The sequence below is a fragment of the Monodelphis domestica genome, chromosome 8 (genome assembly GCF_027887165.1).
Source record: "Monodelphis domestica isolate mMonDom1 chromosome 8, mMonDom1.pri, whole genome shotgun sequence".
NCBI lineage: Eukaryota > Metazoa > Chordata > Mammalia > Didelphimorphia > Didelphidae > Monodelphis > Monodelphis domestica.
In genome coordinates, this window is record NC_077234.1 from 21,343,703 (window position 1) to 21,371,456 (window position 27,754).

Genomic DNA, 27,754 nt, shown 5'->3' on the forward strand with positions numbered 1-27,754 from the left:
ATGTATGTGTGAATACATACACACACATATAAACTCCCATATAATCTTCAATAATCCTGGGAGCTTGGTGTCATTATATATATATATATATGTATTATTATATAATTATATACTGCATGCTATATAAATTTATATAACACAATATATTATATAACAATATTTTAATGTGTGTGTATATATTAGAAAATATTTTATTTAATATTTGATTAAAATATTTATTATTATGTTATATATATATTAGGTTAGGTTGGTTGTCTCTCTAACCGAGGATGACGATTGTCTTTGTGCATTTTTGTGCATAAAGACACCTGTGCATGAAGGAGATTTAAGTGGAAAAGTTGATGCACAGAGACAGTCCCACTCTCTAGGCGTTGGAAGCCTGGGTCCAGTGGCATGAAAAGTCGTTACACCTGGAGACTTCCTCAGCTGCATTGGATAGCTATGTTGTCTTTTGTGCTCCAACATGCCCTGAGCACTCCACAGTGCTTTGCTGCGTTGCCCTCTCAGCCATTGAACCTTCTTGTTGGTTTCTTCCGCCTGTTCCACCAAAGCAGTCTTCACATGCTGGGTGAGCAAAGCCCTGGTTCACCAGGGGTCGACGACCTGATGGCTACCCTCACAAGGTTTAGCCAGCCTGTCGAAGCCGTTGCCCGGGGTGTGGCCGCATGCTAGCAGCTACTGGGAGCCACAAGTGAGAGCTGGGTGTCAGGTGAGGGTCAAAGGCTGGAGAGCTGCCCTAGGAGGGCACAGCAAGCCCTCCATACCAGAGATACTACCCCTCCCTGAAAACTCCATACACCCCCATATTATATATATATATATATATTTTATATGTATATATAAAATAGCACCTCACCCTCAGGGTTGTCATGAGGATTCTTAGAGAGAACATAAGTAAAACACTTTGTAAACCTTAAATGCCATATAAGTGTTATCTCTTGTTATTATCATCATTGTTTTTTGGTCTTAATCTGGAATGAAGTCATTCAGTCATTAAACATTTATTAAGCACCTGCTATGTCCCAGGCACTGTCCTAAGTGCTGGGGATATGAAGAAAGGAAAAAGACGGTCCCTGCCTTCAATGAGTTTCCAGGCTAATGGGGGAGCAAGGAACACACAAACCAATACGTACAGAGCACAGGTTAGATTGGAAATCATTGACAGAGGGAAGTTCCACAGAATTCAGAAGGATCAGGAAAGGCTGCCTGAAGAAGCGGGGATTTTAGCTGGGACTTGAAGGAAGGCAGAAATGAAGGGGGAGAGCTTTCCAGGCCAGGGGGAGCCAGAGAACATTCCTAGAGCCTGGAGATAAGAGGTCAAGTGTGAGGAACAGAAGAAGCCAGTGTCACTGGCTTGCAGAGCATGTGATGGGAGTGGAAGATGTAAGAGGACTGGGAAGCTACAGGATGGGAGCTTATGGAGGGCTTTCAGCACCTCATAGAGGCTCTTTACATTTCATCTTGGAGGTAGGGGGGTGGCATGGAGAGTTCTGCACGTTAGGCAGATCCCTTTGACAACTGTGTGAAGAGACGTGTGGCCTCGAGACTAACAAGCTGACTTTGGCCATAATCCAGGCATGAGCTGATGAAGGTCCAAACCATGGTGGTGACGATGTTGGAGGAGAGAAGGGCATGTATGGGAATGACGTTATGGGGGGAGAATCAGCAGGACTTGGCAACAAATCAAAGATGGGGCTAACGTGGGAGAGAGCGAAGGGTCAAGGATGACACCTAGGCTGCCATTCTGGGTGACTGGGTGCCCTACATACTAATAGGTAAATTGGAAAGAGGGGAGAGCTTAGGGGGGAAGAAAATGAGTTCAGTTTTGGACACGATGCATTTAAGATGTCTTTGGAGAGCCAGTCCAAGATGTCCAACAGACAATTAGAGATGTAAGACTGGAGGTCAGCAGAGAGGTTAGGGCTGGATAATTAGATATGAGAGTCATCAACACAGAGAATAATGAAATCCATCAGAACTGATGAGATCACCAACGGCCTCTCCACTGGAGTGTCCCAAGAATCTTTGCTTGGTCTGGTGCGGGTTGCCATTTTTATCACTGACTTGGATAAAGGCCTAGAGAGCATTTTTCTTAAAGAGGAATTTTTACTTGGATGTCCCACTGGTACCTCAAAGTGCAGAATCACAGAATTAGTGAATCCATCAGGCTCCAAAACTATGTCAATAGGCTGGAATATCAAACTGTGTCGAATAAGATTAAATTCACTAGGGAAGGGGCTGCTGGGTAGCTCAGTGGATTGAGAGCCAGACCTAGAAATGGAAGGTCCTAGGTTCAAATCCAGCCTCAGACACTTCCTAGCTTTGTGACTCTGGGTAAGCCACTTACACCCCCCCACCCCTGCAATTCTTAGCCCTTCCTGTTCCTCTGCTTTGGTACTGGTATTAATATACAATATTGATTCTAAGATGGAAGGTAAGGATTTTTTTTTAATTCACTAGGGACAAGTGCAAATCTGAGACGGGTTCAGAAGTATCAAATGTGGCTTTCTAAGTGCAAAATGGAACAGTATGGTTAGTCAGCAGTTTTTTTTAAACCCTTACCTTCCATCTTGGAATCAATACTGCGTACTGGTTCCAAAGCAGAAGAGCAGGAAGGGCTAGGCAATGGGGGTCAAGTGACTTGCCCAGGGTCACACAGCCAGGAAGTATCTGAGGCCAGATTTGACCCCAGGACCTCCCTTCTCTAGGCCTGGCTCTCAGTCCACTGAGCCACCCAGCTGCCCCCAGCAATTTTTTCTGAAAAAGGTCAGGGGATTTCAGTATGCAACAAGGTCCAAGTCAGTCTACAATATGATATGGAAAGTCATAAAAAGCCAGTGAGACCTTGCACTCCATGACTTCCAGAAGTCAAGTAGCCCTAGACTGACTGCATTCTGTCCTACTCTGATCTCAATGTTCAGTTCAGGGCATCGCAATTTCCATTCATTCTAGGTCAGGGAGTTGATAAAACTGGAGAATTCCCAGGAGAGGACAACAAGAATGGCGGAGGGGTCAGGTATTGGAGGCTGAGTTGAAGAACCTGGGCATGTTTTCTCTTGAGAAGATAAAACTCAGAGAAGGAATCCATAAACTGTCTTCAAATTCTTGAAGGGCTCTGCATGAAAGAGCTTGATTTAGTTGGTCCCAGGGAGCAGAGCTAGGAACAAAGGGTGGAAGTGGCAATTTGAGCTGTCCAGAAGTGGCATGAGCTGCCTTAGCTGGCAATGGCTTCTTTTTTTTTTTTTTTTTTTTTTTTTTTTTTGATTGGATAGGGCAGGCAACCCCTATGATTTTCCTTAAGGCGGAAAATGAGGATAATGGAATACAAGGTGATTGAGGAGATTAAGATAGAGAATGCAGGCCGAGATGGTTCCAGCCTCGGGGAAGGAGAAGGTCAAGAAGAGAGAGACATAGTCATAGAGGAGCCCAGTGGAGCTCCATGGAAGGGAGAAAGGCCAAGAGGAAGTTCATGGGATTGCCTCTGAATTTATTCATGTCCTGCTTGGGCGGTACTCCCAAGGACGTAGTAACCACATCACAAAGTATAGACAATTAAGATTGGGTGGCAAGGTAGAGGGAACACCTTTTGGGCGTGTAGGACGCAACCGCACTTTCCCGGGCAAGTCTCCGAACATGTTAATGGACTTGTGTTGGGCAATAGGTCTCGTGATCAGGTCAAGGTTACCTTCACAAAGCTTATCGGTAAAGCCTCATGCTTGGAGACACAGTAGTAATACAGTCATCTATATTTCATAGATGTGAATATGCTTGGGATGCTACATATCCCCCTTTTTTTTTTTTTTAAATGAAAGGTGGTTGATATAGAAATGTGAACAAAATCAAAAATATAAAAATCATGTAGCATCACCAATTGATGCATCAAGTGATTAAAAATAGATATTCAATAAATATTGCCAAAACTTTGGCTGAAAAAGGTAATTGTGATTATCAATAATAAAATCTTCCTCTTTGCTCATAAAGATTATTGCAAAGATAAAATGTGTTCTTAATACTAAACAATCAAAATCAAAGATAAAAATTTTCATAAACGATTAAAAATAATGACAAAAGTAATGAGAAAATAGTTTTCGCTCTGATTGTCCTGAATTATTGAGGTAGTAGTCCCATAGAACATAGGACGGGTGCATTAGATTATTGCCCACACACAGTTAGGATTACAAGAAGTTGGCTGGCAATGGCTTCTAAGCAAAGGCTGGTTACCCATTCATCAAGGATATTGTCATGGGGATTTGGGGAAGGCAGAGGTTGGACTAGATGGCTGCCGAGATCTATTTCAACTCTAAAATTGCCCCTCAGGGTGAAACACTTGGGGATTCTTGTCTCTTGATCTTCACTCACTCATGGCCATGGCTTCAACCATCACTTCTTTGCTCTAGACCTGTTGCTTTGTGAACTCCCAATCCATACGTCTTGCTAGCTATAGGACATCTCCACCTGGATGTTTGGCACCCCGAATCTCTGCATCTGATTCAGAAGTTATCTAAAACACTAACTCTGTTCTTTCATTTGACTTCACATGGAGGGGAGATCAAGGCACCACATTCACTTATTGCCCCAGGTTCCTAATCTCTGACTCTTTCCCCTCCACAACTTATACCCAATCAGTCGCCTACTTGTTTATTCCATCTCTCCAACCCTTCTTAAATCTGTTCCCTCTTCTGCTTCCTCTGTGACCACCTGAGGTCAGCCTCTCATTGCTACCTGTCTAGACTATTCCCATAGCCTCAAATAGGTCTTTCTGCCTCTTCTCTTTTCACTCCCTCATTCACCCCCATGACCAGAATAATCATCCTTCTGCAGAGATGTAGGGATGCCCATTTCTCTGCTCATTTCTTTTTATGGTACTAACATAAAGCCCACATATCACACTTACCTTGTATTGCCCCCTATTTTACTGCCTTATCCTTGTAGGAGAGTAAATCTTTGATCAACTCTGTAGCCCAGAGAACTTAGAATGTAATTAGAGGGAAGAAAGGGAATCTAACTAATTGCAAAGATATAGTCGCATCTCTTTACACATTAGGAAGTTTGAACAAGTTTCTAGATTCAACTAGAAGGGGAAGCTGGCCATTGGCTGAGCCAAAGAATGGGTCCCTCAAAGATCAGCTCCTCTATATCTTACATTATTCTTCTTCACATTCTTTATGCCTTTTTGGCCTTTCTTTGTATCCTGGACCTCACTTTTCTTATCTGTAATATGAGGAAGGTTGGCTAGATATCTTCATAGGTCTCTAGAACCTATGTTCTATGATCCCAATCCAAACCTGGCAACTGTATTATAATGGCATCCTTCCTCCTTTCCAAGCCAGATGTCCTATTGGCCAGCCTTCTGGTCTTTTTCAAACTTGGATGGGCTACCACATGACTCTCACCAGGGCTACACTAGGAATCTTTCTAGTTAAGTGACTTACCAACATTCCAATGGCATTCCCTTCAAGAAGCCAGGTCACCTCCACAACAATGAGGAATAGGAGAACTTTAATGGAGTCATCATCATCACTATCATCACCACCACCATCATCATCACACCATCACCATTTCTCCTTAAAACAGAAACCAAATTTAAACCTTACCTTGACGCTCTAATAAGGGACAAGGAAGGGACAGCTGGGTAGCTCAGTGGTTTGAGAGCCAGGCCTAGAGATGGGAGGTCCTGGTTTCAAATTTGACCTCAGACATTTCCCAGCTGTGTGACCCTGGGCAAGTCACTTAATCCCCATTGCCTACCCCTTACCACTCTTTTGCCTTGGAGCCAATACACAGTATTGATTCCAAGATAGAAGGTGAGGGTTAAAAAAAAAAGGACAAGGCATATCAGAGAAGGCATTAGACTTGGAATCATAAGTGATGTTGGTTCCAATCTCATCTCTGACAGTTCCCAGCTATGTGACTGATTATGAACAAATCACTTCACTTCAGCTGGTTCTGTTTTCCTTATCTGCAAAATGGGCACAATAATACCTGCAATACCAATCTCACAGGCCTGTTGTGAGGATCAAAGGAAATAATTTATGCAAAGAGCTTTTCAGACCTCAACATACTCAGTTATTCTTCTTAATCACTATATTGTTAAAACTTTCCTCTGGACTTGGTCAAAAAGTCAAATTCTTTGGCTTGCTTAGCTAAGCCAGCAGCTGTATTCTCTAGTTATTGTTGCTGAATGGATAACAACTTTCATGCAACACTTTATTGCTTAAAGAAGTCAAAATCAATGTCAGCATCCGATATTTCAGTATAGACTCCAAATTAGGTTTAAATGTTCATATTGACTTACTGTAATTCTAAACCAAAGAGACAGTAAACACGGTCTAGACAGCTTGCCAAAATATCACTTTGAAGACCTATTAACAAGCTTTAATATTTTATTTTTGATTATGCAGATAGATTCCTATGACTCAGAGCAGCTTTGAGGCGGAAGGGGTTTCAGAGGCCACTTGATCCCATCCATCCCCGAACAGGAGTCTGCTCAATAAACCAGGGGACAAAAGGTCATCCAGACTATCCTTCAAGGCCTCCAGTGATGGGAAAGCTGGAGCCACCCAAAGCATCCCCAGCCCTTTTGGACAGCTCTCACTGTCGGGGAGCTTCTCTTCCTATGGAGGTGGAACCCTGGGCAACCTCCCTTCATTTCTCTAGTTGGGAGGAACAAGTCTGATCCCTTTATTAGAGTCATGAGGCTGATGTGACTGGCTGACATTTTATACATGAAGAAGGAATGGATTCATCCAAAGCCAAAAGGGAACTTGATTTGAAGAATGCTTTGAGATCATCCTCTAGGTTTGAGTGTATTCTCTCCAGGGACAAAGGCATAGAGGGGGATGAAAGGGAATAAGCATTAATTATCTACCGTGCTAGAGAAGAGGAAATCACAAAATATCAGCAAATGATTCTTAAAATGGGGAGGAGGGGATAGCTAGGTGGCTCGGTGGACAGAGAGTCGGGTCTGGAGATGGGAGGTCCTGGGTACAAAATCTGGCCTCGGACATTTCCTAGCTGTGTGACTTTGGATAAGTCACTTGACCCCCATTGGCTAGTCCTGACTGCTCTTCTGCCTTGGAATCAATACACAGTATTGATTCTAAGATGTAAGGAAAGATATTTTGTTTTGCTTTGTTTTTTAATCATTGTATCAACATGTTTAAAACAATAAAACATTTTAAAGTACCTAATATGAGCCAGGTACTGTGTTTAGCACTTTTACAAATATTATATCATTTGATCCTCAAAACAACCCTGTGAGGTAGTTATCATTATTATCCCATTTTATGGTTGAGAAAACTGAAGCTGAGAGATTTTTTAAGTGACTTTCCCAAGGCCACACAGCTAGTAATTTCTGAAGCCAGTTTTGAAGTCAAGTCTTTCTGACTTCGGACCCCATATTCTGTCAACTGAATGACCCAACAGGGACAATGTATGCTGGTTTGGGGGGGATGGGAGGAGATTGTTTTATACACTGGTTAGTGCCACATCTTCTCCGTAAATATTATTCTGTAATTGGTTATTAAGGATAACAAGGAGACATTAACTGGTTAACGGACGCTAGAACACTAATCATTGTTAGCCAGTATGGAGGAATAATGAGCTCACAAATTAGCTAGGGGAAATGGTAACTGGCCAAATGGATATCCAAACGGTCCCAACAAGATGGGTGATATTTAGGGGCTTCTACAATCCTCAACCTCTCAAGGTGGCCCTTAGAACCCTAAGGATGAGAAAGAGCCGTGTCCTGAGGCCACTCCCTGCCAGGATGAGTTGGGGTGGGGAGAGTAGCTCCAGGAGCTTGTAGAGTTTAAACATTAATATTCAATACTCCAAGTGTTATATTTATAAGATTTATTAATACTAAGATCTGAAGTAAGGAAAGAAAAACTGTGAAAAAGAGAGGGAGGGAGGGAGGGAGGGAGGAGTCCCCAAAACATATATACAAATGTAACAAACGCAACGGGAAAAGGATTCTTGGGACAAGAAAAGAATTCTTGGAGATAGAGTCCAGATTTTTCTAATACAGGCTCTTTGTGCTAAACCCTAAAAGGGGGCCAGAATTCTCCCTTCTGTTATCCAAAGCCTGTCTCGACTGCTCAGCACAGTCCATTCAATTAGCAAACATTTATTAAGCTCTTACAATGTACCACCCAACTGGACTCAACTCTTAATATCATAATGGAGGGCAGGTTTGTTTTTTAAACCCTCACCTTCCATCTTGAAATCAATACTGTGAATTGGTTCCAAGGCAGAAGAGTGGTAAGGACTAGGCAATGGGGGTTAAGTGACTTGCCCAGGGTCACACAGCTGGGAAGTGTCTGTTGCCAGATTTGACCCCGGGACCTTCCATCTCTAGGCCTGGCTCTCCATTCACGGAGCTACCCAGATGCCCCCAGGTTATTTTTTTTTTTAATGCAAAGAAGAGTTGGAATTTAAGACTAAATTGAAGGACCAAGTGGCTTCAACTGACATTGGCACTTATTTTTATCGGAAAGTTTAAGAAATAGAGATAGGAGGAAGAACATTTTTATATCGAAGTATAATTATAGTATTTGCTTGTAATTATTTATCTTTAAAGCATATTTGCACAGAGAGGGAAATGACCATATCTATCATCAATTTCCTTGTCAATAACTCCCCCAAGGATTTCTCTATGAAAGCAGTGAAGCGCAAAGTTAATTTTCCCAGAGTTACTATCACTCCCCTGAAATTGTAATTGATCTTACTTTATCAGCAAAAACAAATTGAAACCCATTAAGCTTGTATTGTGAGTAGAGCGAGCTGTAAATCCTTATGGAACACATTAGGTGACATCAAATTAGCAATTTAGCAATTAGCAAAAATATGGTCCTGGTGTATCAAATGCACATCCTAATCGAAGACGGTTTTCTCAGGGCGGCAATACATCATGGGCATGATGGAGGACTGTCATGTGTTGATGATCTTCATTTAGGCAAGGATGACAAGACCCTCCTTTTCAAGCCTGGTCCTCACTGTTCACGCAGGCAAATTTCCCAGAGAGGGTGGTTTTGCCTGTGTAATGTTTGCATGACCAAGCTTTTCACGAAGCTGAAAGGAGACCGCCAGAGAAGGCTGCTTATCAGGGAACCAGCAACTCGGTAGGAGAGAGCAGGAGAATGGGCGTCAGGAAAGAACTATGTCTAGCATATTGAATAAAAATAGCTCATTACCGTTGAAGGAAGTGCTGGAGTTTGATGGTGGGGATCTCATTGGTTAAAGCCTGCCGGTCTAGATAGAAACATAAAAATCAATGATTGTGCTACTAATGCGACATTTGAGCTGCCTGATATCATATCCCCCCAGTTTCACTTTAGACACAGTCAGATCAGAAATCAATCTAAAAATAGATTTAAAGAGACCAAGACATGACGCTAATCGATATTTCAGGGCGTAGTGAGTTGGTTTTGATTTTTCTGCTTAGGAAGAGAAAGTCATTATTTCTGAGCACTTTTCCCGTGTATATAAACCCAAAATATAGATTAAGACTGACGAAAACTAATCTATAATGAAAGGAGTTCTGAAATATATCGAGTCGGTGGCTAACTTTTATTGTTGTTGCTTTTAAATGAGCAAAATGGAAAGAAAAACCAAAGGGCACAAGTCACATAGAAATACAGCAACACAACCTTCTCATTGTTTTCCTTTCTTTCTGAAGATCGTAGTATCATTGCCCTTCAGAGACCTAGATGCTGTGCTCATGTACACTGAAAGAAGAGGAGTCTCTGTGGGTCCATGGAGGCCTTCAATGCCCCAGAAATCACAGAAGCTGGGGGTTAGAAGGGATCTCACTTGTCTCTAGTCCAAATTATACAGGAAGGGAATCCCCATTATAACATACTGACAAGTGATCATACAGCTTCAGCTTGAAGGTTAAAGCATCAGACTTCTGTCTTGCCTTTGAAGATAGCTCATTAGAGCAGCAGCAATCATGGCAGAACTGCTGTAGACCTGAACATCCTTGGGCTCAGGATTATAAAAGCGTGGAACAGATCTGGATGAGATTAGAGAACCAAGATAAAGCCCAAGACCAGAACTGAGAAAGGGACTCTACCCAGAGAGTGGACTTGGATCTCATGGCAGCCAAGAAAAAGTCAACGGGAGAATGGCCAAAGATTTTCCATAAAGGGAAGGCACCCGGAGGCCCCAGAGATGGCAGACATGAAAAACCAGTTGGAGAGTAATCAGTGGGTCCTCTTAATGGGAAAGACCATGTGATCCTGGAGATTGCAATTATGGAAAGCCAATGGGAGAATGGCTACCCCAAAGTGGGAGGAACCACATTATTTTAGAGATGGTGGCCATGGAGTATCAATGGAAAAGTGGCAAAGAAGTTCCCATAAAGGGGAGGCGCCATGGGAATCCAGAAAAGGACACAAATGGCCTTAGAGTTCACAGTAGCCAGAGGCAATGACAGAAACATAATGACTGGAGCAATCTTCCCAAAGAGAAAGGGTTCCTCTTTAGTTCCTGAATCAACCCCCCTTTAAAGAAGAGAAGTTACCAAGTAGCCCAACTAACTAGAAGAGATACAAAGGACAAAGCTATGACATGAGAGCACAACTGGACTGCTCACTAAACTACTACTGTGAATTATTTAGAATGGGAAGATTAACTCTCTAGCAGCAACAAAAGCAAATTTTCTTTTTGAGGAATCTCGGTTTTAGAGTAACCCGTAAGCACAGAGAATTGAATAGGTTCACAGATAAGAGGGGGGCTCAATAAAGCATCAGGGGTCATCTTTCTATCAGGCTGAGAACCTCATCTTTCCAACAGCCTTTCTTACCTTGCTTCCTTTTCTAGAAGAATCTCAGTCATAACGTGGAGCTTAGGAGGAAGGTGGGATTTATTTGAACTGTTGTGGCCTCCCATGAGTCCTTTGTACATTTTTCTCTGGGGTCAAATAAAGACTGTCCAGTATTATAGATGTAGTATGGGTATATATGAATATATGATACATATTTAGCTTAAGTACTCACATGAGAGCTCTTTTTATCTTTATCTGCAGAGACTTGGATATAATTATATTTTCTTGCAACCTGAGGGAAACTCTGGGTTGGGGCAAATGAGCCAAATGTTTTCATTTCCAAAGGAAATTTCGAGTGAGATCATGAGCTAAAAGAAAGTGATTTGAATGTAATGGACTTCTCTACTAGCAGCAATGCAATGATCCAGGACCATTCTGAGGGAGTTATGAGAAAGAAGCTCTCCACATCCAGAGGAAGAACTGTGGGAGCAGAAACACAGAAGAAAAACAACTGCTTGATCACATGGGTTGATGGGGATATGACTGGCGATGGAGACTCTAAATGATCACCTAGTGCAAATATCAATAATATGGAAATAGGTCTTGATCAATGACACATGGAAAACCCAGCAGCATTATGCATCAGCTACAGGAAGGGGTTACAAGGAGGGGAGGGAAAGAACATGAATCTTGTAACCATGGAAAAATATTCTAAATTTATTAATTAAATAAATTTTTCAGATTGATAAATAAAAGAAAATGATTTGTGATATTTTCCCCTGCTTCCCCCATGGATTGCACTTTGTCCATGTAAATTCAAAGCTGGGGTTTGGTGCCCCAGATTTCAGAGAGAAAGCTAGAAGGACCTCAGCAAGGCTTTTCCTTGCTCCTGATCCCCAAAAGGAATTCTAGAAGCAATGATCATGTAAAGTAACACAAAATGTCAAAATATTGCTCATCCTAGAACCATTCACAGTATCTGAATGTGTGCCACCGTTCAAGCTGTGACCTCTGGTGTGGACCTATAGCTCCCCTTCTCAGATCTGATGATTTGAAAACCTTCAAGTGGTGAGGGAAGAGTGATTGATTTAGAAAGATAGAGTTGGATCTCCTCTCTCCTCTAGACCTCATTATGCCTCCCTCCACCACACTGATGAGTCTGGATTCTTTAGACCGTCCACAAGAATTTACTGAGTGCCTCCAATGTGCCAAGCACTGTGCTGAGCTTTGAGGATAGAAGGGAAGGCAAAAGGAAAGCCCCTCTTCTCAAGGAGTTCAGAGCCTAATCAATTATCAGGTGGGAAACACCAAGGCAGCCCACAAGGTGCTGATGAACAGCTGACAACTTGAGGCAGAGCCATGCCAAGGAGAGGGCATATGTAAGTGACAAAAAATGCTGCCAGTTTGGTTTTGTGATTCGAAGCTAAATATATCTTCATTTCCCTAGAATGGGCATGTTCACATATTGATGGCATTGAGATGACTTACTCGTGTGAAAATCAGATGGAGGTGAAGGAGGAAAATGTCTTTGGAGTCACAGAAATTTCCCCAAACTAAGTTGGAAGGGACCTCCAGGGCCATCTGGCCCAATGAGTGTGTACCTGACCAGGATTCCTGCTACGTGGTCGCCCAGCCCTGGATTGAAGACTTTCACTGAGAAGACATCTTCCCCCTTCAGGCAGCCCATTCCAATGTGGGATAGTCAGAATCATTGGAAGTTTTTCCTTATATCAAAAGCCTGAATTTGTCTCTTTGCAACTCCCATCCATTGCTCTGGCATAAAAACACTCTTTTAATGTATTTACTGAGCAAGTTTTTCTTAAGGACCTTCCATCCTGGGAGGGAATATGGAGGAGGAGGAGAGAAACACCATCCTCGTGGGGATAGTCGTGCAAAATGACTGGGGATTGAGGGATGGGGCTGGAAGTACTAAAAGGATATATATGGCCCTTGAACCCAACCTGGAAAGGAGGTAAGGAAGGGGATCATTCCAGACATGGGAGACAGGCAGCCTGTTTGATGGCATGGAGAGACGCTTTCTCCTCGATGGAATCGTTTCTCTTAGTGTCTTCAGTTTTATCCTTGAGTACGAGTCACCTTTTAGGGGATGCTCTTCTAGAGAATTTTGGTCACTGGATTCCAAAGCAGACAAAAGCATTCCTAGTCTGCACACACTAGAAGCATGGCTTATTCTCACTACAAAAATGGGTTGACACAATAATCAGTGATAGATTTATTCATGTTTATTCAGAAAAATTGAGTGCTTTTCCAGTTCACAAAAGTGCATTCTTTACATTACTCTGGGAGGTGAATAATGCCTAAATGGATCCCCACTAGGAAAATGGAACAGGCAGTAAGAGATGGTGTTTGCTCAAAGGCTCACTACCAAGGGTTGGAGTCAGGATTTAGCCTCTGAACTCCTTCATCCAAATGGCCTTCAGAGTTTGGTGGTAGGTTCTGAGAAGAGGGCTGGTGGATTTGGACCCCCAGTTGGGTTTCCTTGGAAGCTTCTACAACAATCTATACCATACTAAGAAGTTGATGGGGGAAGAAGAGGGGTTGAACAGTGACATCATTCTAGTCCTTTTCACTTGGCTTAGACTCAGAAGACCTGGGTTCTAGTCCAGCTTTTCTTTCTTTTCTTTTTTAAAACCCTCAACTTCCATCTTGGAATCAATACTATGTATTGGTTCCAAGGCAGAAGAGTGGTAAGAGCTAGGCAATGGGGGTCAAGTGACTTGCCCAGGGTCACACATCTAGGAAGTCTCTGAGACCAGATGTGAACCCAGGACACCTCCCTCTTTCCACTGAGCCACCTAGTTGCCCCCTTCTTCCTATTTTTCTGTGTGCCCTAAAAAAGTCCCTTAACCTTCCTAGATTCAGTTTCCTTATCTCTGAAATGAAATGGTTTTACAATGAAATGAGCCCTATGGAAGTGCCCAGAAAGGTAAAAGGAACTATATACATTGGAGGCATCATTCTTGTTTACTTTCAGGGACACAGTACTCCTTAGTTACTTATTTTTCTCACATTTTGAACATTCAAAAAACCTTCCTATTTTCATTTTTCCATCATCCCACTTGCTGACTTATTGAAAAGCAGAGTACCATTCATGGAGACATCACATGGAGCCAAGGAGGGCTGAGCCCTGGCTCTGAATCCCGGCTCCCATACCAGTTAGCTGTGTGACTATGGGAGTATTACCTCCTCCCCCCCCCCCCGCCCCATCTGTGGGTCAGCTATAAAATTAGAATGATGATCATCCCATTACTTACCTCTCCTAAGCTCAGTGAATTGAGTGAAGGCTAACAGAAGGAGAAAGCCAAAGGCCTGGGCTGGTAGCCACACAATTTTAAGACCTGGTCGAACTCTCCACAGTATCGGGGAGACCTCTCATGGAGGATTCCTGGGCATACGGACATGGACAGGAACTAACAGGCTGAGAAGGGTGGATGGGTTGCCATCTGGACAGATCATCAGGAGATGTAGATTCGAATCCCACTTCCACTCAGCATGATACTGTAAAAAGAACTGGCTCTAGAGTCAGACAGTCGGGGTTAAATTCCACCTCGGATGCTCTGTGACCTTGGGCAAAACAATTCCATTTCTGTCACCCCCATTTCTTTTATCTGTAAAATTTGGGAGTTGGAGCCAATTGGTTGATTCTAGCACTTATTAAGTACTAAGCGCAGAGGATATAAAGGAAAAAGCAGACCAGTCCCCTCCCTTAAAGGGCTTCCATTCTAATGGTCCCAAGGTCCTTTTCAACTCAAAATGTGTGATCCTGGAATGGAGGGAAAGGATGAGGCACCTGCCTCTTGAGCAAAGGGCTTTGAAAGCCTCCAAAGGCTCTCAGAATGGGAACTGGGACCATCCCTCCACCCTCACTTTAAACTCAGATCCTCCTCTTTGCTGGCAGCTACCTCAGCAAGGAAGAAACTGATCTTCCCCTCCGGCAGTCATCCAGGCTGGAGAGTGAACCAATCTCCCCTCGGAACCCTGGAGGGCTGGTTCTTGGAGTGACACCAAATACGGGGGAAATGAGCGAAAGAAGATGAAACGGGGACTGCAGATGAAATACTAACCATCTCCCAGATCATCCACAAGCGTCTCCAAGCCATAGGACTTTGGCAGAGGAAACATGGACCCAGAATGGGGAAGATCAGCCGCAGAGCCAGAAAAAAACACAAACTAGTTTCAAGTAGAGGGGCCAGCCTCCCAGGAGGAGAAAATCTACCTCTACCCATGGAGGGACTTTCTGCACCAGAACTTCCCCTCTGAAATCAAAGCTCTGAACCAATAAATAAAATTATATGATTAAAATTATATATAAAAACATATTAAAAATAACATGATTTGGGGTATTGCTTGAAGAGCATTAAAATCACCCCAGAATGAAACATTCCTTTAAGGATTGTCAAAATGTACATTATTTGCCTCTAACTGCTCAAGGATGATTTGTGAATCGATTAAGTAATGTCTGGAAAGAGCTCTGAGGCTTTCAGAGAAAGGTGCTAAGTACAGCCATGTTGTTGCTGTTAATGGACTCTAGCCTGGGTCCCTATTCCAAGTGTTACTAACCTGTGATTGTTTAACAGCCCCCAAAGAGCTCCCTTGGTTATGATTATCTCGTGGGCAACCACAGATTGGAGCCAATTATTTTTCATCGTGCAGATTATCCCAGACCATAAGTCATTGAGATGCTTGGCACGTTTGGGAGGGGACGGCTTAACTCTTGCTGTAGGAAGATATTTTCTCTACTTGGAGCAAGGGCGATCAGATAATCCACTGGTTTGCAGGAATGAGACACCAACCACGGAGCTGGACACAGCTCTGGATCCTTGGGAAATGCCCCAGACCAGCAAACCAGAGGTTCCCTGGATCATCACCATCACCTTTCCTACACACACACACACACACACACACACACCAAGGCTGGGTCTCTATCCACTAGTCAACACTGCCCCTTGATCCTATTTTTACCAGAGAGGAATGTCCTAAGGTAGGTTCCTTGGAGAAACCGCACAGGTTAAGTTTCTTTCTAAGCTCTCAGTCTTTCCCCAGACTTCTCCAGAGCTACTATGATTTATTTCCTTGGTGGGTTGGTTTTTTTCCACCCTCAATGCAGCAGCTTTCTTTGGCTTCTCTAGTATATTTTTAGATTTATTCATTGTTTAACCATCTAGTGCTAAAAAGGCAAAATGATTTGAAGTAAGACACAAAAAAATACCGGCAAGACCAATAGCAGAGGGAGAGATGGGAAAAAAAGACAGGGCTATAATTCTTCATGCGGGAGGGCACAAGTAGATGACTCACTGATATTAGGAGGACATTTCCTCCTATGGACTCAGTATCACATTACATCTTGGGCTTAGATGCCATCTTCCTGCTCTCAGGGGCGATGCTGCATGAAACAGAGCAGTCTTCTGGCTGGCTGGGTGTGTGCTAATTATTTTCTTCTGTGCCCATAATTTTGAAGGTCTCTGTAAGTGTGGTGTGTGTGTATGTGAGAGAGACAGAGAGAGAGAGAGAGAGACAGAGAGAGACAGAGACAGAGAGAGACAGAGAGGGAGACTGACAGAGACAGAGACAGAGAGAAAGAGAGAGAGAGAGGAGGGAGAAGATGGAGGAGAGAGACATAGAGATACAGACAGAGAGGGAGAAAGAGAGAGGGAGACAGAGAGACAATAAATAAACAAGGAAGAATTACAAACGACATTGGAAGGACTTGAGGAATTAAACCAGAGTCCAGATCCATCACCTTTAGGAAAGCTTGGCTGTAATTGACAATGATGGACCAATGTCCATTTCCTGCCTGATTCCACTTGATTCTCTCTGTATTTCTGTATTCATCTCACAGGGTGTCCAATTTTAGACTCAGTTCATTTTCATACTTAACAGCATTCTTTCCTTCCCTTTCAAACTGATTAGGAAATGTGGCATGAGTGCCAACCTCCCTCCCTGAGTCACTCCGATTTATGGTTTTCTCAGAGATAAATCTGCCTCATTCATATGTGTTTTAAGCAAACATGAGGGCGGGCAGTGAGAACTCAGAGGAAAGGAGATCGTATATTCATTCTCTAGAGAATTTCAAGCCAACGAATTTTTTTCCTTGCTTCAAAATGTTGCCCCCAATAAATTGCATGGAAAATAAAAATGAATCAGGAGAAACTGAGATCAAAAGGTGAAGTGATGGGGCAGCAGCTCTGGCAGAGATATTTCAAAGAATATGCTTGGGGACTGTTAAGTAGGAAAGAAAAGAAATCCAGTGAAGACCTAGCCTCTCTCAGGGTTCCAGCTCTTACCCTGTTCTTTAATAGTTTAGAATCAAGTGGTCCTCATTCACGCCAGGTTTCTACTTTGCTGGTGTCAAAGTATTCTGTTAGAATTCTTCTAAATCCTTAAAAAAAAAAAGGAAAAAAGAGAACACTTTAAACACATTTTTAGCTTGGCATATAAAGCCCTTCCAATCTGCTCCTAGTTTCCCTTTATGGGTTTATTTCACATCATTTCCATATAATTTAATTCATATAATTTCATATATTTCAAATATACACTTCATGCAATCATAGAATGTGAAGAACTTGAGAGCAGGAACCATTTTTTGGCATCTCACATTTATCAGGGTACATAAAACATTTTATTGTTCTTTGGCTTTTCAGTTGTGTCTAATTCTTGGCAAAAATACAGGAGTGCTTTGCCATCTCCTTCTTCAGCTCATTTTATGGATGAGGAAATGAAGCAAACAGGGTTGAGTGACTTGCCCAGAGTCACACAGCTAGTAAGTGTCTGAGGCTGGATTTGAATTCAGGAAGATGACTCTTCTGACTCTAGGTCCAACACTCTATCCAGTGAGCCACCAAGCTGCCCTGCCTGACTAGCAGTAACTACTTAACATCAACTGACTCTGGAGCTTTCCATCCCTGCCAAGGAAGCTTCCTCAGGATTCCACCTTTCACTTCTATGGCTTTGTGCTGGATGCTGGCATGGAATGTTTCCCTCCTTCTCTGTTTCTTAAGATTCCCTTCCTCCAAGGCTCAGAGGATCACAGATTAGCTCCTGTGGGAAGGTTTTACTAAAACCTGAGCTGTTAGATGGCTCAGTGGATTGAGGGTTAAGCATAGAGACAGGAAGTCCTGGGTTAAATTTGATCTGAGACACTTCCTAGCTATGTGACCCTGGGCAAGTCACCTCCCCCCCTCCCTTGCCTAGTCCTTACCACTCTTCTGCCTTGGGACCAACACACAGGATTGATTCTAAGACAGAAGGTAAGGGTTTAAAAAAATCAACTGAGCCATTGGTCCTCTCTCCCTCCAGTAATCACCTGAACTCTTATGTGGTTAGATGCTATATCTCCCCAGTGGAATGCTTTTTGGGGGGGTAGGGCCTGTTTTGCATCATCTTGATGTCTTTAGTGCCTTTACATGAAGTATATGAATGTCTCTTGTATTACATCACACTGTATTTTAGTTCATGGTTCATTGGGACACAATGGGTAGGGTAGATCCCTTCTCCTTCCTGTTCTCCCCATAATCTCCCTCTCAGGTATCCAGTTGTACCCTGGTAAAGTAGATAACAAAAGGGAACTTAGAGCAAGTCGTCTTTCTCTGTACAGAGCCCACTCTCACTTCCAGAGAATGTTCTAGGAAACTGATCATTTGTCTCCACAAATTGATTTTCCCCCCTGAAGGATCATAAAAACAAAGCTAACTCACAGTAAAGGTTTTCCCCTCCATTGGTCAAATTTGTTGAGATCCCAACGAATGGAATAGTCATAGGACCTGCTTCCTCAGAAAGGCATCTTTGAGAGATTATTTCAAACACTAAACAATAAAGGATACATTTGGGCTAAATTATTCAGAGTTTCCTCTATCATTCCTTCTTTCTCCCCTTTTCTTCCTTCCTTCCTTCCTTCCTTCCTTCCTTCCTTCCTTCCTTCCTTGTTCCTTCCTTCCTTGTTCCTTCCTTCCTTCCTTCCTTCCTTCCTTCCTTCCTTCCTTCCTTCCTTCCTTCCTTCCTTCCTTCCTTCCTTCCTTCCTTCCCTCCTTCCTTCCTTCCTTCCTTCCTTCCTTCCTTCCCTCCTTCCTTCCTTCCTTCCTTCCTTCCTTCCTTCCTTCCTTCCTTCCTTCCTTCCTTCCTTCCTTCCTTCCTTCCTTCCTTCCTTCCTTCCTCAAATATTTCTTTTGCCTGCACATTTCCAGTGTCCACAACATAGTGTGAGATGTTGGAGGAGGTACAAAATTGAGATAAGCTGCTGTCTCTGTCTTCATGGGGTTTATTCTTGTATAATGACCTAACAATGGCAGCATGAATAGATCACTCCTTTCTCTTCTCCCTATAATCTCAAGTACTCTCATTGTACTTGCCCAGGAAAAGGCAGAAGTAGGGGAAGAGCTAAGCAATGGGAGTTAAGTGACTTGCCCCAGGTCACACAGCTAGAAGTATCTGAGGCCAAATTTGAACCCAGACCTAGTACTCTAACCACTAAGCACCTGGCTCCCCCAGTAGGCTTTCAATAAAAATTAGCTGAATAGATGAATTTGGTAAGATTAGTCCTACAATCAAATATTGACTTCATCTAAGCTTCTTGATATACTTTAAATATATAAATATATTGTATATATTTCATATAAGTATATGACTTGATATAAGTCTTTAGCTAATCAGCTTAGTAATACCATATGTAGATAAGCATGCTATAGCAAAAGAGAAATTAAGCATACCTGATATGACAATAAACCAATAACTAAATCCATCATGGAGCCTTGGAAAACTAGTCCCCCCAAATCTAGATCTTTTTGTCAAGTACAACAGGCTAAAATTTCAAACAGGAGCCCTTTATTATTAAGTTATTATGGAGGGGGGCAGCTAGGTGGTTCAGTGATTGAGAGCCAGACCTAGAGACAGGAGGTCCTGGGTTCAAATTTGACTTCAGACACTTCTTAGCTGTGTGACCCTGGGCAAGTCATTTAATCCCCATTATCTAGCCCTTACCACTCTTCTCCCTTGAAACCAATACACAGGATTGATTCTAAGATAGAAAATAAGGGTTTTTAAAAGTTGTTATTATGGTAAAATGGCATGATATAGTGGGTGAAATAATGGTCTTAGAGTCAAGAAGACTTGGGTTCAAATCCCAGTTCTATCACTAACTACTTCTGTAACCTTAGAAAAGACATTTTCTTGGACTCAGTACCATCTTCTATAAAATGAGGATGCTGGATTGTACCTTTCAGGTTCTTCTAATTCTAAGTCTATGATCCCATGGTCTTTGCCATCATAGTACACCCCTCCCAATGCACAGTGATCCTGGATGTGCCATTCCTCTGCCCCCAAACCTTCAGTGACTCCTCATTGCCTAGGATACAACCCCAAAGCCATAGCCTGGCATTTGAGGGCCTCTGTGACTTGCCACCAACAGGTATTTCTAAGCTTATTTCATCATACCACCCTTCTTCAGGAACTTAACTTTGTGCCCTAGTCACACTGGCCTGGGAGCCATTCTTCAGCCCCAAAGGTGTTTGTCTGAGACCACCTCCATTCCTAGAATAGACTTCCTTTGGCATCTCTATGTGCTGAAGACCTCTTCTTTGAAGGCAGAGCCAAAATGCCACCTGCTCCATGGAGCCCTCTCTGATTCCTCCAACTAGAGTGTCACCCATCATGCTCCAACTTCCTTTAACTCTTTGACCTTTCACACACTCTTCTGACTCTCACTTGTGTTTATTTGTGTACCCATTTCCTTTGCCCCTAAATTTTAAGGGCTGGGACTGCATGATTTGCCATCTTTATGTCCCATGTGCCTAGCATAGTGTCTTACTAGGGAATAATCAATATTTGTCTAATTGAATGAGGTAACTGCGGTCAGATAGTAAACATTTATTTCCCCTCTGCCTCTCTTTAAAAAAATGCTCTCAGACTCTAAATGAACACTCTAATGCAAATACCAACAACATGGAAATGGGTTCGAATCACGAACACATGTGATACCCAGTGGAATCACGTGTCGGCTATGGGAGAGGTGGGGGGGGGAAGAAAATGATCTTTGTTTCCAATGAATAATGCTTGGAAATGATCAAATAAAATATTGTTTTTAAAAATGCTCTCAGTTAAAAAAAAAAAAGTCTGGTGACCCCCACCCCTCCCCTATGCTAGGAATATTCTCCCTTCTACCTCTCTCAGAATTTCCCTCTCTTTCTTTCTAAACCTCAGCTCAAATCTCACCTCCTCCAGAAAGTCTTTCCTGGTTCCTCCCCTCCTTAATCCCAACCTCCAGTGCCTTCCTTCAGAGGTTACCTTCCCTCTTCTTGGAACTTCTCTGGCTTATACAGATCTCTAGTTATCGGAATATTGCCCTGGCCTGTGCCCCACCCACCCACCCAATTAGAAGGGGAGGTCCTGGAGGGCAGGGACTCTCTTTTGCCTGCCTTTCTAGCCCCAGAGCTTAGCTCAGCACAGGGTAAATGCTGAATAAATGCTTGTTGACTGACTGGTTCTTATTTCTCTCCATGACTATGAAATTTCCTCTTCTAATTCTAATAATTGCATCCTCTGAGTCCAGAGTAAATGAGTTTTAAAATCCTCAATTGCAAAAACAAAAAAATCATTTTCCTTTTTCAGTGTGTGTCAATGAACATCACAGCTGCCTGACTTCCCAACAGCAGAAGATGTTAGAGCTGGAAGGGACCGTTGAGATTATTTAACCTAATCCCTTTAGATCAAGCAGATAGGGAAACCGAGTCCTCCAAAAATGATGGGCCATGAATGTGAAATGGCACAGTCCAAACCCAGGCCTCTTTCCACTAAGCCATACATTATCAGACTCAAAAAAAATTTTTTAATCCTTACCTTCCGCCTTAGAATCTATACTATGTATTGATTTCAAGGCACAAGAGTTGTAAGGGCTAGGCAATGGGGGTTAAGCGACTTGCCCAGGGTCACGCAGCTAGGAAGTGTCTGAAGCCAAATTTGAATCTAGGACCTTCCATCTCTCAATCCATTGAGCTACCTAGCTGCCCCCGGGGCTTTTTTCCCCCAGTGCCAACCTCTTCAGGAAATCTTTCCAGACCCCTCAATCTTTTCATTCTCCTCAAAATCAGGGTGTGTGTTGCTTACCGGTAGCTCCCTAAGCTCCCTGAGGGCAGGACTATTTTCATTTGCCAACTCCTGGCAGAAGGCAAGGCTCTGAGCAGGCTTGGAATGACTGGATCCCGAAATCAAGTTGCCTGTAGCCTGGTGAGTTACCAAGCGCCATATGGTCAAGGCAACTGGTCAACAGGTCACAATGAGAACACTGGCGGGAAATTCCCTCAGTTGGCTGCCACAGGTCCTAAGTGGAAGGCCAAAGCAAAACCGTGAAGCCCTTAGCTTTAAGTCTCTGTTGCCTGGCCCTCCACCAGGCGCTCAGAGTGGCTTCCTGTGCATGGAGGTGGTATTTGTTTGACATGACCTCGGTCTTCCATCCCACTCCTGATTTCTCTTGTTGACCCCTCTTCCATTTCTTGGCCAGTCTGGCTAGCAAGATCTCCTCTCTCCTAAGGCTATTTCTCCCTGCGCACTTGCTGGGGGAGTCAACCATCACGATGGCATGTCTACTCTTGCAAAAGCGAAGGGAGAACTGAGACTTAGTGCCCCTCCGCCCCAGACCCCGCAGGTCCCTTCCTCTCCGCTCCCCAATGGACCCAGAGCTGCATTAAGCCCATTAACATTCACTAAATGGTCGCCATCAATTTTTAATCAGAAAGAAAACCAGAGGGGATGGTGAGCGAATCCCAGTAGCCAGTCCATTTAAATAACGGTCACAGGGAAATCCAATCACTTAAACGCAGAAACCTGCCCCAGCCCCAGGTCTGTTTGACGAGAGGAGAGGCCGACAGAGATATTAATAAAGATTAAAGCCCCGCAGGCTGACAGACTGAGGGACCGAGCGGATTCGTTAACCCTTCCCGTTCCAAGAGGAGGGGAGGAGGAAGAGGAGGAGAAGGGGGAGGAGGAGGAAAAGGAGGAGGGGGAAGGAGGAGGGGAGGTGGAGGAGGAGGAGGAAAAGGAGGAAGGGGGAAGGAGGAAAAGGAGGAGGAGGGGGAAGAGGAGGAAAAGGAGGAGGAGGAAGAGGAGGAGGGAAAAGGAGGAGGGGGGAGGAGATGGGTGGGAGGAGGAGGAGGATGGTGGCCCGGGCCACGATGCCCTCTGCTGCCTCACTCGCCTCGGTCCCCCGGCAGCTGAGCGCAGACTGCCTCTGCCATCTGGGGCGGCACAAAACGCTTTTGGGTCCTCGGGGTTAAGGTCTACGGCTTTTCTCCTCGGCGATCAGGGCTTTGGGAGGAGAGAGCGCAGGAGTCCCTCATCCCGGCCCCTCCTCCTCCTCCTCCAGCCAGCCCCTGGAGATGTGAGCTGGGTTCTGGCAGGTAGTGCTGCCCAGAGAGAAGCAGCGAGGGAGACACCAGAAGGAGAGGGAGCCACAGGAGAGGCAGAGGAAGCGAGCGATCCGGGAAGAGGCAGGGGAGCCCGCTGACCAGCCCCACTGCCTGCCAGGCGCGCATACCGGACGGACTGACGGACAAAGGACACCGCGGCTGGACTGACCGCCAGACAGCACCCCCACCCCCGTTAGGCGGGTGGGGCGGGAGGCGACAGCAGGGGTGGGGCAGCGGGGCAGGGGCAGAAGGCGGGGTCGGGGGCGGGGGGGTGCTGGAGGGCTATGGGGCCGCCCTGGGCAGCGGGCGGATTCGGGGGGCCAGGCGCCTCCCCGCCTCCGCTGTTGCTGCTGCCGCTGTTGCTACCGCTGCTACTGCCGCCCTCCTCGCAGGGCTGGACCTGCGGAGGCCTGACCTGCGGGGACAAAGAGCGGTGCTGCGATTTTGGCAATGTCACTTACACGGAAGTCAAATGCTGCAAACTGCCCTTTCACACCTTTCTGGACAATGTGGGCTGGTTTGTGAGGAAGCTCTCCGGGCTGCTAATACTGCTCGTGCTTTTCGCAATTGGCTACTTTCTACAGCGGATCATCTGTCCCAGTCCCCGCAGATACAATCGTCGTCAGCCGGGTCAGCTCCAGCACCAGCAGCTGCACCAGCAGCAGCACCAGCAGCTGCACGAGCAGCAGCACCATCAACTACTCGAGCAGCAGCGCCATCAACTACACGAGCAGCAGCGCCATCAACTACACGAGCAGCAGCGCCATCAACTACTCGAGCAGCAGCACCATCAACTACACGAGCAGCAGCGCCATCAACTACTCGAGCAGCAGCACCATCAACTACGCGAGCAGCAGCCCCATCAGCTACTCGAGCAGCAGCACCATCAACTACGCGAGCAGCAGCCCCATCAGCTACTCGAGCAGCAGCACCATCAACTACGCGAGCAGCTGCATCAGCAGCCCCATCAGCTACGCGATCAGCTGCAGCAGCAGCCCCATCAACTACACGAGCTGCCTCACGAACAGCCGCACGAGAGGCAGCACCAGCAGCTGCAGATGAACCAGCACCAGCAGATGAACCAGCAGCACCAGCAGCAGCAGCACCAGCAGCTGAACCTGCACCTGCAGCAGCAGCACCAGCAGCTGAACCTGAACCTGCAGCAGCTGCACCAGCAGCTACACCAGCAGCATCAGCAGTCCCCGTCGAACCTGGCCACTCACGCCCCCGCAGCCTGCGGAAGTCGGCGCCCTCAGTCAAGCGACCGGCCGGCGCTGCTGCACGAAGCAGCCGCCACGTCTCAGGACTCGCTGCTGGACAGCAGCAGCGGCAGCGGCAGCGGCCGCGGGAGCGGGGCCTGGGGTATATCCTGCGAGCCCCAGGTTTTGACTGTGAGTTCACCGCTATTCGTGCAACTACCCAGCTACGAAGAGGTCAAGTATCTTCCCACATACGAAGAATCCCTCCTGCACGAGCCGCCGTCACGCAGTCCCAACGACTTCGTGCTGCCCGTGGCCGTCTTCGAGCAGCCCAGAGGGGGCGACCCGTGCCACTCCCACGAGAGGTACCCCCTCATCTGAGCTCCCGGACCCAGACCCGGTCACGCTTACCTTCCCGCCCCCGGGTCAAGCCGCGCCTGTGCTGAAGCGCGGAGGGAAGCCAGACACCCCCTCCCTGGACCGGTGCTCTGGAGAGTAAGGGGCGGGGCGGGGGGCGTCCAGAGGCCTCCGCTCTCGTCTCCACCCAACCGCTACAGATCTAGCGAGGCCAGGTGCCAGACCGGACACCTGGGAGCTGTCCCCCTGCCCCCACAAGGGCTGCTGTTCTAGGAAGGGCAAAGTGCCAGGGCGGGGGGCGTCCGCAAGCTCCAACACCACCTCACAACGGCTACGGATCTAAGAGGGCCGAGGTGTCAGGGCGAGGGGCGCCCAGAGACCAAGAGCTGTTCCCCCACCCTTCCCCACAATGATTACTGCTCTGGGGGAGGAGGGCAAAGGGCCCGGGCAAGGGAGAGGCAGTCAAAGACTCGGGAGCTGCCCCTACCCACAGCCCACCGAGGCTGCTCCCGGGAGCAATGCGACTGCGGGCTTCCTTTATCAGCCGCAGCTTTCCTGCTTAGTTTTTCCAGCTCCACCTTACAGAAACACGCAGGACGTGAAAGGACTGGTGACGGGAGCACCCCCAGCCCTTCCCTGAGACCCGAAGTTCCCCCGGATTTCCTTCTGTCCGGTGGATCGCTCTTCCACACCATCGACGAGTCCCAGGACCTCGGAGAGCAGCCCGAGAACGACCCACTTCCCTTAAGCCTTTACTATTAATTGTATTTATCGTAAGTGCCTGGTTACTAGAGCATCACAATGTTAATTAAAAAGATCTGCATCTTCTCCCAGCCTTGCAGAGATTTGCTAGAGGGACGGAGCAGAAAGGGATGGAAGGAATCTTCCCCCCCTCCAGTTTTAAACCTGGGCTCGGGAATGCAGGGTGATGAGTAACTAGCCTTCTCAGCGAATTAAATCCTTCTCTGTCAGGATGGGAGAGTCTTTCCCAAAAGGGTGGCTTTGGGAGATCATGTCAAATTAGCTGAGGTTGCTAGCCAGAAGAGGGAGGGGAGAGTTAAAAAAAAATCTAGAGAGACAGAAAAGAAAGATGGAGGAAGATGGGGGTGGGGGGAAGAGGGGAGGGAGAAGGAAAAAAGAGGGGGCTGATAAGTGGGGAAGGAGGAGAAAGTGTCAACAGGGAAGAAAAAGGATGAGAGAAGAAAGAGAAGGGAGAAGTGGGGGAAAGAAAGAGGGAGAGAAAGTGGTTCATCCATGGACAAATGCCAAGTTTGGGATAATGAAATACCTTCCACAAAGGAAATGCAAAAATTAAAGAGTGTCATGGAACATTAAGGGAAATGTATGTATGTATGTATGTATGTATGTATGTATATGGCAGATCATTACTGTTTATGCTTTGAAGTCCTTATAATTTTTGAGAATTTACTTCATCAGTCCAGAGGAAGACCAGTTATGGCAGATTTCCAAGACGGTATTCAAAATAATTTACAATTGGTCTTTTCCTTTTTTAATACCTGAAAAAGTCAATTCTCTTCATTTGTCCTTTATTTTTTATATTTATCTAATTTATTTAATGCAAGAGGAGGGTATTTCTGCTACTTAAATGGCCAACTAATGGCCATCTTCTCCCTCGAGCCACTGACTGCCAGGATGTTGGTCCTTCCCAGGCTGTCATGATTATTTCAGGAATACATTGGGTGTTGGTTCATTAGAAAAAAGAAAACTTTAGGACAAAAAATATGAACAAGAGATAAGTGTGTAACACAGACGTTGAGGAGGATACCTTATTTTCACTATCTGAGAGGAATATATTTTATTTTTAGTACTATGGTATATATATATATATAACTTTTATAGCGACTGTACTGATCATGTAGTCTTCTGTTAGCCTCCAATAGGCCTCAAATGCATCCATCATCCCATAGGTTAGATTATAAAGATAATAGCTGTATTTATGCCTTGCCATGGAGCATCCTTCTATCATTTCTCATTTGGGATCCATTCTACAAACTCCATACAAATCATAACATCTCTTGCTGGGACATAATATCTCCTTTAAAACTTACACATAAATTGCTTTGTGAATAACAAAATGAACAATCGTATAAACATAAAATTTGCACCATTGCATCGACTCGTTCATTCTGTGGAATGTCTCACAAATAAATAGGAATCTGAAATAAGGTGGGTACACGGTGTATGCTGGATATATACACGGCATCTCCGTACAGTATACACTTGGGCTATGTACGCTTTTATTTTCAAGTGATTATATCGAGCCTCATGAATGGACAAAAGGGGGGGGGCAGTCTCTTGGCTTTAGAAAAAAAGGCAAACTTTGCTCTCCCAAGAAAGAGTAGCTATCAAGTCTAAGACATATCTAGAAATGTTGTTCTTTATATTTAAAAACTCTCATAGAGGAATTTGTAAAGTGTCACAAGTATATTTGCAAAGAATGGTCTGATTACTTTGAAACTTGTACCTGTTTGTGCATTTGTCATCATTTGAAAAATATTGGACGTGTGTTAAATATAGGAAGCATTAAAGTCTCTCTCCATGAAGTTTAGATACGTGTGAATAACTGATTGTTAACATCTGAAAACATCTTTTGGGATTTCAAAGCAGTTTTAGATAATCCACTGGCTAAAGTGTTTATAGGTGTGCTTATACCCAGCAAAATAATGTCAGATTTAAGAAAGTGACATGAGCAGGAATGCTCTCTGGTTAATTTGGTTCAAGGTTTGGGATGGTGGGAATATTCTTCCAGCTACACTTATTTTCACCCCTGCCTTTACCCTCACAATGAATCAATCAGGGGCAGCTGGGTGGCTCAGTGAATTGAGAGCCAGCCTAGAGACAGGAGGTCCTGGGTTCAAATATGGCCTCAGACACTTCCCAGCTGTGTGACCCTGGGCAAATCACTTGATCCCCATCACCCAGTCCTTACCACTCTGCTGTCTTGGAGCCAATACACAGTATTGGTTCCAAGATGGAAGGTAAGGGTTTAAAAAAAA

General features: G+C 44.9%; 1 protein-coding gene and 1 long non-coding RNA gene across 4 annotated transcripts; one reads left to right on the forward strand and one right to left on the reverse strand.

Moving 5' to 3' along the window:
• Positions 1 to 2,428: 2,428 nt before the first annotated feature.
• Positions 2,429 to 22,960, reverse strand: LOC103102117 (uncharacterized). 3 transcript variants are annotated; one of them, XR_008914220.1, is made up of 8 exons: positions 21,884 to 22,960; positions 18,484 to 18,591; positions 17,074 to 17,168; positions 14,044 to 14,287; positions 12,730 to 12,964; positions 9,195 to 9,252; positions 5,433 to 5,564; positions 2,429 to 3,157 (listed from the first exon to the last, which is right to left on the reverse strand). It is a non-coding gene; the product is annotated as an uncharacterized LOC103102117 (long non-coding RNA). The 3 variants fall into 3 exon arrangements; XR_008914219.1 differs by lacking the exon at positions 12,730 to 12,964 and having other exon boundaries at positions 21,884 to 22,954; XR_472070.3 differs by lacking the exons at positions 12,730 to 12,964; positions 21,884 to 22,960 and adding an exon at positions 19,998 to 21,099.
• Positions 22,961 to 23,120: 160 nt separating this feature from the next.
• Positions 23,121 to 25,565, forward strand: C8H3orf80 (chromosome 8 C3orf80 homolog). The gene has a single exon (XM_007502294.3). The coding sequence runs from the start codon at positions 23,466 to 23,468 to the stop codon at positions 24,759 to 24,761; it is 1,296 nt and encodes a 431-aa protein (XP_007502356.1). The 5' UTR covers positions 23,121 to 23,465; the 3' UTR covers positions 24,762 to 25,565.
• Positions 25,566 to 27,754: the final 2,189 nt, after the last annotated feature.

Coding starts and splice junctions, on each gene's coding strand:
- C8H3orf80 (XM_007502294.3), top strand. CDS start 23,466: ATGGGGCCGCCCTGGGCAGCGGGCGGATTCGGGGGGCCAGGCGCCTCC.